At 42.4% G+C, this 10,368-nt stretch overlaps 2 protein-coding genes across 2 annotated transcripts; both read right to left on the bottom strand.

Moving 5' to 3' along the window:
• Positions 1–226: 226 nt before the first annotated feature.
• On the bottom strand, positions 227–1,996 carry LOC146559387 (tripartite motif-containing protein 16-like protein). Its single transcript, XM_085245325.1, has 2 exons — positions 1,682–1,996; positions 227–1,564 (listed from the first exon to the last, which is right to left on the bottom strand). Exons 1-2 carry the CDS (start codon positions 1,994–1,996, stop codon positions 323–325), a joined length of 1,557 nt encoding a protein of 518 aa, XP_085101451.1. The 3' UTR covers positions 227–322.
• Positions 1,997–5,971: 3,975 nt separating this feature from the next.
• On the bottom strand, positions 5,972–7,804 carry LOC146559388 (uncharacterized). Its single transcript, XM_085244673.1, has 2 exons — positions 7,669–7,804; positions 5,972–7,067 (listed from the first exon to the last, which is right to left on the bottom strand). The coding sequence occupies exons 1-2, from the start codon at positions 7,736–7,738 to the stop codon at positions 6,424–6,426; spliced, it is 714 nt and encodes a 237-aa protein (XP_085100799.1). The 5' UTR covers positions 7,739–7,804; the 3' UTR covers positions 5,972–6,423.
• Between the last annotated feature and the right edge of the window lie 2,564 nt (positions 7,805–10,368).

Below are 10,368 nucleotides of genomic sequence, written 5' to 3' on the forward strand. Positions count from 1 at the left end.
ACAGATGAATCTTTACAGCTCCAATGCATGTTTTGCACTTAGCCTAGGACAGCCACAGAGTTACACAGAATAAAACCACTAACCAGACTAAACTAGACAGATTAATGATTTAAAGTATGCTGAATATAAAAAGTAGCATAATTTAAACTCACATTAACTCATGTTAGCTATAATAACAAATTCTGATTTATATTTATATAAATATAAGTACAGCTGTAATCACTGCAAAATTATTCTCAGATCTGTCGCCCACTGAATGCTTCAGAAAAAGCCTCATTTAGATGTATACATAATGATCAGGGATCAAAATGAACTTGTCCTTCTATTTGATTCGAATCAACTCTGCAGTGACTCCATCTACCCAAAGCCAAAGTCCAACCGAGAGAGGCTGAGTGAATGTGGTCTGGACTCTGTGGAGGAGGGTCATGGTTTCAGAGATGCTGTAGAATGACATAATGCCTGCACTGTGATCCAGGTAGACCCCTACTCTGAAGGACCGAGGACCTGAGAGCTTAGTTTGTACATTGTTGTGCCAAAATACATAACTGTTTGTGTCACAGCATAATGCCCATGATTTGTCATTGAAACCAAATAAACATTCATATGACTTCCCTATTCTTCTGATATTCTTATATGCAACTGCTACACCGACTCCTCCCCCTCTCCATTCCACCTCCCAGTAGCAACGCCCAGTCAGACTCTCTCTACTCAGGACCTGCTCCCATCCACTGAATCTATCTGGATGATGAAAATAAGCCTGTTTTTGTTTCACCCTTGTTGCTTTTCTATTGCCCTCAGATAATAACACATGTGGAAATACAGTGTTTGGATCCAGTGTGATTTCACTGGAGTATTTTAAGAATCCAGCCCTGGTCTTTGGCTCTGGTGGTGAGAGCAGAGCATCCTTTTCAGTGACTTTTAGTGAGGAATTTGTCCATTTCTCTCTCAGAAATTCCTGTAGTTTATCTCTGGCCTCTGAAAGAGCTGCTGTCACATCCTCAAAGTACCTCTGAGGACAGATGCTTATACTGGATGAGGGTGTAGAGTCAGTGAGTGTTGACAGTGAGGGGTAGGTGTGTAGAAACTGGTTGTGATCCTCAGTGTGTGAGAGCTGCTCCAGTTCTGCATATTTCCTCTTTAGCTCAGCGATCTCTTTCTCCAGTTTTTCCAGAACCTCTTTGACTCGATTCACTTCAGTTTCCTGCTTGGATCTGATCTGCTGCTTCACATCAGAGCTTCTATTCTGAATGAGACTAATCAGTTCAGTGAACATCTTCTCACTGTCCACCACTGTTTTATCAGCAGAGCTAATGATGGCCTCCACCTGTTGCTGAAGCAGCTTGACATCTTTCTCTCTGTTCTGGATACTCTGCTGGATTTTTAGTCGTCTCACCTCGAGCTCTTTCTGTTTCTCTGTCCTTTCTGTTGCAGCCGGGACCGTTTCATGGCCTTTATGTTCATCCAGCAAGCAGAGATAGCAGACAGTCTGCTGATCAGTACGACAAAAAATCTTCATCACCTCATTATGGCGAAAACAGATGTTCTCTTGGAGCTTCTTGAATGGCCCAGCAAGTGTATGCTTACTTAGTTGGGCAACATCATGGTGAGGTTGTAGGTGTTTCCTGCAGTAAGAAACTAAACAGACCAGACAGGTTTTGCTGGCTTTCAGCTTCATTCCAGTACAGACATCACAGGACACGTCTTCAGGTCCAGCATAGCAGTGATCAGCCAGAATAGCCTGGGGTCCAGTTTTCTTCATGTCTTCCACCAGCTCTGCCAACAAGATGTTTTTCTCCAGGATAGGCCTTGGTGTGAAAGTCTTCCTGCACTGAGGGCAGGTGTGGATTTGCTTCCTGTCCTCATCATCAAAGTGGATTTTAATGCAGTTCAAGCAGTAGCTGTGTCCACAGGGAATAGTCACTGGAATATGCAGTAGCTCCAAACAGATTGAACAAGAGAATTTCTCTGAATCCAACTGATTTAGTCTCTGTGCCATTTCTCCTCTCAACAGCAGTGAATCACCAGATATTGGGCAAAAGCAGCTCAACTCAACTCACAGCATTCTGTGAGCTGAGTCTGTGGAAGGGGAGGAGCCAGCACAAAAGCAACACTGAAACCTGTTTCTAAGAAAAGCTGCCAAACTATCAAAGATTCCAGGACAGGGAGCAGTCTGAGTCGACTTCCTTCTTTCTTTAGAACTCCTTTGGCATGTTAACCTGCAATAACCTTTTAATATATAAATTTTTGGTGTTCACCTGTGCATGTTTATGTTAATTTTTCTATTCCAAACAGCAAAAAAAATGTGATCCAGTATTAGTCTGTGAAGGTTCTCAGTCATCCAGGTCATCGTAGTCTAAGGAGCTTGGAAAGAAAAGACTTTGCTTTCCAAGGCATGGCATTTCCTTCCTTTTTTACAACAGCTGTGTTTATTAAATTCATATTGATGAATCCAGTGACTTAAAGTTTATCCCGTCTTCACATTTCAGATAGTAGAAACGGCTGTAGAATATGGGTAAAGCCTTTCTTCAATCATGACTAATAACTGAAACTCCTCCAATAATTAGTGAAATGCTACACTACTAAGCAACAAATGAACCTGAATGCTTGTGGCTCAGGAGATGCACTCAAAACAGAGTATAGAAGTGAAATATATAAGTACCAGTCCATTTAAGGTATATTGAATATGAAGAAATAGTATAGTTTAGCTCAGAATAAGTAAGAAAGGGGAAGTGACTTTGAATTTGGCGTGGTTGTTATTGCCAGATGGGCTCATCTGAATATTTTAGGAACTCTTCATCTACAAAATAGTGAAGAAGGCACTAATTCTCCCATTTATGAACTAACTACTTTCAGCTGCTCCCTTGTAACATGGCACCACCACAGTGTAATGCTCCACGTGCGTGATTTTGGCAGTTTCATATCAGAAGCCCTTCCTGCTGACAGTTGCTCTGATATGAGACTGATGACTCCATGAGATAATAATAATGGATTGGATTTATATAGCGCTTTTCAAGGCACCCAAAGCGCTTTACAATGCCACTATTCATTCACTCTCACATTCACACACTGGTGGAGGCAAGCTACGGTTGTAGCCACAGCTGCCCTGGGGCAGACTGACAGAAGCAAGGCTGCCATATCGCTCCATCGGCCCCTCTGGCCAACACCAGTAGGGTAAAGTGTCTTGCCCAAGGACACAACGACCAGGACAGAGAGCCCGGGGATCGAACCGGCGACCTTCCGGTTACAGGATACACTTCCCAAACCCCTGAGCCACGGTCGGAGCATCATGCCTCGTTAGCTGGGGGTCCTGGAGGACCCAGCCAGCACATCCTCGTGACCACTGACAGCTCTGGGGAGTCCGTTTAGCCACCGCCTGCAGTGTCACCTCCTGTGACTTCCACACTGTCGCCTGCAGCGTCTTGTCCTGCAGTTGCCATGCCACCAGCTCGTCCACATCTGGCTCAGCCTGCTCGACCTTGCCCACATCTGGTTCGGTGTCAGCAGCCACCTTCCAGGCCGCTGACTGGACTTCTTCGCCGGCGTGGTCAGCCTCCTCAACTGCTCCGTCGCCACCGCTGGTTCTGCGGTCGGCCTCCTGAAATGCTGTGCCATAGACTTTTGTGCCGTCAACCTCGGGGTCAGCCCCCTGAAGTGCTCAGTGATGAACTATTGAGCCGTAGGCCTGCAGGTCGGCCCCCAGATCAATGTGTTTGAACTCATGACACCTATCCTGTTTGGGACTGTTCTGTGCTCCTGTGCCCTCTGTGGACATTTTCTTTTGGACTTTGTTTTGGACTGGGTTGGTGACCCAGTGTCTTCAGTTTTGCATCATTATTGAATTTTTTGTCATCACTTTCCTTTTCTAGTCTTTTGATTTCTGTTCTGTGTTCTATGGCTGCTGTATCCCTAAGTGATGTCGGCGTCTGTTTTGTTTCCTGTTTTACTTTGACATAAGACACAGACTTTCAATGTATTTAGTTTTGCTTCCCTCGCTCTCGTCATGTCAGATTACTCCCAGCTGTGCTCCCCTTCTGTGTCTCATGCCCTCGTTATCCCAGTGTGTATTTAAGCCCTGTGTTTTCCTTGTTCTGTGTTGGGTTGTGGATAGGGATGGGTATCGAGAACCGGTTCACACTGTTTCAATTCCTTGGAATTGTTTGCCATTTTTGCAAACGATTCCCTTATCGATTCCAGTCGCCCCGAATGACGTCACCACGTTGCGGAGCGTCATTTACCTGGCAGGAAACACGGCGCGTAAGCGGCTCAAACGCTCAAAAGTTTGATTATACTTTACGAGAACGGATGACAACAGGGCAACTTGCAATACTTGCAAAGTAGTTTCATTTAAGGGAGGAAACACTACGAATATGCAAAAGCATTTGCTCACAAAACACGTGATGACCTTAAATGAATGTCATCGTTAGCTTGATAGCATAATTGCCTAAGTCATTTTTTTGTGTTTTCGGAAAACAAGAAAAAACTAATTTTCTAAATATCACATGCATATTTTTAATTGATATTTTCACAGAACATTTAAGTATATGTGAGGAAAAGTATGGAAAAAGAACAAAACCCAACATCATTTCTTTTGTCTAATAAAAGTGACTTAGGCAGATTATGCCTATGACTTAGGCAGTTTTTCTTCAAACTATAAAATGAACATGACATACTATAATGTAACCATAACACACTGTAACTTTTCAATTTTAATCACAAAATGGCAGCTAGAGTAAGGAGACTTACTCACTTCACCTCACCCACCCATTAATTTGCAGAGGAGGCCTGTAGGCTCATAAAAGAGGTGTGCGTGTGTCTATGTGTGTTTGTATCTGTCTGTGTGTGTTTGTCTCTCTCTTCTCTCTCTTTCTCTTCGTGTGCGGGTGTGTGTGTGTGCGTGTGTGTGTGTGTGTGTGTGTGTGCGTGCGTGTGTGTGTGTGTACTATTTGGTAGGCTATGTATACTACTGATGAGGAAGATCATCATAGTACTTGTGGTACATTTTGGTAGTACATTTTTCATTGACTGTAAGTCACTGTATTTCCTCAGGGTGATGGGCAACTGAGCAGGAAAGAGTGGGATCCACTTGAATGGCTTGTTGTCGGGTATGCTGATGCGCCGAGGCAGGTCTTCCCAGTCAGATTCAAAATCCAGCTTGTACCTGATCCGTCCATCAGTCAAGTACTGCAAAGCCCGGAGGTCATGGACTGTGGGGTCCCCAACTTTTTTGCCGGGTCGAATATTGGTGACATAGGTGCCAGATAACTTCATGAAGTCATTGTGGTATAGTTGAGTCACCCTGTATGGGGATGGATTAATGCGTGCAGCCTCAAAGATGACAACGTAATCTCGTGGAGTGTAAACGTCTTGCACAATGCGCCGTTCAATTAGACTGTGCATGGAGTCACACTCCATCTGTGTGTGGCCTGCAACTAGAAATTTCTGCTCAATGCTGACACCATGCTTCATGGCCAGGTAAAGGTAGGCGTTGCTGATGGTAGCACACCGGTTCTGATACCCGCAGCCATCACTCCAGACAATGACTTTCTCAATGTTTCTGTTGGCCTGTAGGACAGACTCAAAGTGGTTGGACTGCAGATGTGCAAAAACCTCACTGCTGAGGGAGCCTTCATGTTCTTCCCAAGCATAACAGTACCCATCTCTGTTGTTCATGTTGAAGCAGGTAAAGTTGTGCATCTGTAATTTAGTTTTGTAGTACATTGTACTTGCTTTTGTCTGGGGGCAAAGAAGAACGCGTTGAAGGTCCATTGTCCACACTGAAAGTGTGTCACTGGATTCATTTTTGTCTGCAGCCTTTTCAGCTTGAGCCTGACTCTTCAATCTCAAGTGTGTAGCAAGAGCATCCTCATCTGTATTTCCTACCTTGGCGCTTACACAGATGTCACATTGGCCTTTTTTTGGAATGAACACAGAGTAATCCTGCTCTCCAAAAACCTTCCGAAAGTATGTCTCACTCACAGCACGCTTTCCATTCTCATTGGCAGCATTCTGGTATTCCTTGTGAAGCTCTCTCAAAACTGTTCCTGGCTCCAGGAACTTCTTGTTCTGATAAGAGGGAACCTGGCGGCAGTAATGGGATGGGACTGTAGGTATTCCAGAGAGCCACTCTTTCAGGAAGGCCTGGTCTCCATCTGATATTGGCATATGAGGACCAGTCTTGTTGATCTTGGGGTTGGGCTGGGTATGAGTGTTGGGTTTCATGCCTGCAGTTAACCATGATCCAATGGTTCTCAGGGCAATACCAAGTGTGGAACAGAAAAGATTTTTGCACACAGGTATTTTGCATCTATCTGAGAGTTGCAGGTGGTATAGCAGAGATGTTGTTCTCCTTGAATCAACACCACCTTTCTTCTGTTTTATGGGCACATTTTCAACAACAGTCTGGATATACACCTTGCGTGTCTCCTAGGAAGGCATGGACCAGAAATTGTTGAAGATTCCTCTTCTCTCAACTTCAGTCAGTAGCTCACAACTTCTTTTCGTTGACTTGAAGCAGTGCTGTGATGTGCATGGTGGGCCCATGGCCTTTGGTGGTCTCTCCTGTCCCATTGTATTCTTGTAATTCTCTCCCTTCAGACGCTTTTCTTTGATGACATTTTTCTTCCACGTATGGGGCAGTGGACGCTTGTGACGAACAGCAGAAGTGCTGGGGGTTGGACTGGCTTCCTCTTCCTCTGCTTCCACCTCCCCTCCTTCCTCTTCCTCCCCTTCATCTTCGTCTCCTTCCCCTTTCTTTTCCTCTCCTTCATCTTCCTCTCCTTCTCCTTCCTTTTCCTCTCCTTCCCCTTCCTTTTCTTCTCCTTCATCTTCGTCTCCTTCCCCTTTCTTTTCCTCTCCTTCATCTTCCTCTCCTTCTCCTTCCTTTTCCTCTCCTTCCCCTTCCTTTTCTTCTCCTTCATCTTCCTCTCCTTCCCCTTTCTTTTCCTCTCCTTCATCTTCCTCTCCTTCCTCTGGCTGCTTATCAGTCTGTTGCCCCATATCAACATAATTTCCTCCTTCTCCCTCATCTATATCCACCAACTCCTCTAAGTTCACATCAACTTCCTTTCCTGATGATACAACAGAAAATAAAATGCTGTTGGAGTATCTTAAAATGGTAAATCAAGATGACATCTAAATCTACTTGTGTAGTCAAAATGTCTGCTATGTAAAAAAAAAAAAATCAATTTGTACTATTAATATCAAATCAAATCAATTTATTTTTGTATAGCCCAAAATCACAACAACAGTCGCCTCAAAGGGCTACATGAATATTACTGGCAATAGAGTTCAACCAGTATCAGTCATTTGAACACAGTCAATATAAAGTCCAATTTAACAATTAACAATGAACCCAGGGCGTCCCCCGTCCTTAGACTCTCCTCCTAATAAAAAGCAAATGTTTGAAACATAATATAATTTGCAAACTTGCTGAAAATGCTCAAATTGCCTTTGAAATTGCCAAAGATTTACTCTGGTAGCATGCTGCTGTTAGCTAGCTGCTAGCTTGTACTACATTACTATGCTAATGCTACACTACTAACGCTAATGTTAGCTAGCCATCATACTTTGTTTGCAACAAAAAAGTATTCTTTTAACATGGTCATAACCTCTTTGATTGAATGAAAATACATTTAGTGACCAAAAAACTAAAAAAATATGAACTTTTACCAGATGTAAATGAATCAAAAAGAAGAGCAAGGGCTTCACTTGCGGTCAACCTCTTCTTCTTATCAGCCATTTTGCATACATCAAAACTGCCTAAGTCAAATTGATTGTAGCAAAACTGCCTAAGTCCAATGGTAAAACTGCCTAAGTCAAATTAATGACTTAGGCAAGTATGTTTTTTGACTCTTATGAGTGTTGTGATTGGCCAATGACATAGGCAGACGGACAGGATGATGCAGCAGTGGTAGGGGAGTAAAGTTAGGCAAAAATCTCAATTTGACCAAAAAATGACTTAGGCACTTATGCTATGAAGCTAACGTCATGTTTTTAATTCCGCTCCGGACTCGTGAATCTCAACCCAGCAGCAGCGGTAACGTTTGCACGTCCTCTCCCATTAATGCGGCAGGTAAATAATCAACTAACAGTGCATATTATGTTAGCGCAATCTGCCTTATTACAAAACCGGCCATTACTGTGCATTTAGGTGACCATGATGAGAGAGACAGACAGAGTCTGGCTCAGATGCTGGCAGTTCTCGCTGCAGTCTACCGGTAGCGCCTCCTTTCAGGCCAGGATAGACGAATGTCACCGAGCAGTGACTAAGTTTGTGGTCAAAGGCTTGCACCCATTTGCCACAGCAGATGCCCCCGATTTTCGGTAAGTGAATTTGTTTAATTGTAGGCAGGGACATTACTGGATATTCTTGTGTAATTGCTACTGAATAATTTATAATTTATATACTTTGTTATTGCTACAGAAGAATATTTATTTTATTATTTTACATTTACATTTTTTTTCCCTGGGGACCCTGTGACACCCATTGAAGAGCCGTAGGCTGGATCTCTTAAGATCTCACTGTTGGGTTTGTAAGGCCATGTTACTCCTAAATTTCTATCTTGTTAAAAGAGAAGATATAAAACAAAGTTCTAAGCTAATCGACCTTAGTGTTCTCCTTTTTTAAAAAGAATCGATAAGAGAATCGATAAAGAATCGAATCGTTAAACAGAATCGAAAATGGAATCGGAATCGTGAAAATCTTATCAATACCCACCCCTAGTTGTTGACGTTCACGGCCTCCCTGTGCTGTGTTTGGAAATTATTCTTAGTTCTTGGTTCTGTTCCCGTGGGTTCTTTAGTTTTAGGTTCCAGTGTCCAGTCTAGTTTTGTGTTTATGATTTTGGTTGTGTTTCAGTAATGTTTATTTCTCTGATGAGTCATCCCAGTGAATAGACTGCACTTTAAGTTAACCTCTTGGTTATGAGTCCTGTGTGTGGGTCCTCCATCCTGCCTGCTCCACAGCACACTGCGACTGCTCCGTGACAAAAGATCTGCATTCGTAACTGAAACTACAACATACTCCTAAACAGGAACCAGGAAATAAATACATGTACCAGCAAAACTGGATTCCGTTTCTGAGAAAAGGAAGTGATTGTCAGAGGTTTGTAATTCTAATGAAGAGAGCAGTTTAAGCTGACTTTATAACTTGTTTGGGATCCTTTTCCCCTGTGGCATTAAAATTTTAAGGTTGTGGTTGTTAAATAACACACTGGTGTCATGAAAGGATATTTGTGATAAGCTCAGTTTGTTATAAATTTTACAGATGATAATGTCCTTTTCTTTTGTAAGTTACATTTAAATAAAACATTAAATAGCTGTGCTTTGCTCCTAGGAAGAAGCAAAGTAGTGGTAACTACAGAGGATAGCTACTCAAAAACTGTTCTCTTGCATATGCATGTTTTGTTATAGTTGCATATCACCCAGCACAGTGAATGCTTGTGCATCACCCAATTCACCTACACAATACCCTACACAATAATACACATAAACATACAGTGATATTTTTCAGTGTAAACCAACTGATATTTGTGGAAGTTATAATACTGAAGTTAGGGGATGATGTTATCAGTGCATGTGTAGTGGGTTAGATTTTGTAAATGTTCTGTTTCTGCATGGTGTCTGTGAACGCAGCATGAACATTCAACTTTCCCCTAGCTCTCCAATGAGAGGTTGGTTATAAGGTGCAGCTGTGGCCTACACCCTGAGATGAGTTTGATTTTTATTTGGGATTAATAGAAGCTTTAGTGTCTTACTGATTGATTAATTACTTAGGAACCTGCAGACATATCAGTATAAAATGTGCGGGGGCAGCTGCAAAGCCCATAACCAGTGCTTGATATCCATCATGGCCACCTCTTAGCTCAGGGCCTGCAAAACAAGCAGCTTCTCCCCACCAGTTTTAACTGGTTGTAAAACTCTGCCGGGGGGTTACTCTTTTGGGAAGACTAACTGAAGAAAACTGGTTCTGAACAAAAGTTGCGCATGATAATATTTAATCACTCCTTGCCTGCTTTATTAAATAATAATTGAAGGAAGAAGTGTAAATAATGTAAATACCACCATATTTATATCATAGTTCATAATATAGCATGTGTATTTCAGTAATAGCCTATTTATTTTAGTATAATTGTGTGCAGTTCTTAACAGTCCACATGAGTCCAGATTTCCAAGGACACAGATCACATGAGAGTTATCTGTGATACTCCTAACTATAAGTTAACTTCAGTTAACCAAGTCACAAAATTCTTTTATCATTAAAAACAAAAACACTCATATCTCCTGTTAATTATCGCAGTGTCAGCTGTTTAATTCACAGCAACTTCTGCAGCAAATATGGTAACCATGGACACTGAGCGGATGGATCGA

The sequence above is a fragment of the Mchenga conophoros genome, linkage group LG14, assembly GCF_057382185.1.
Source record: "Mchenga conophoros isolate Kocher_MC1m ecotype Shallow Benthic linkage group LG14, M_conophoros_male_GT1.1, whole genome shotgun sequence".
Classification (NCBI taxonomy): Eukaryota; Metazoa; Chordata; class Actinopteri; order Cichliformes; family Cichlidae; genus Mchenga; species Mchenga conophoros.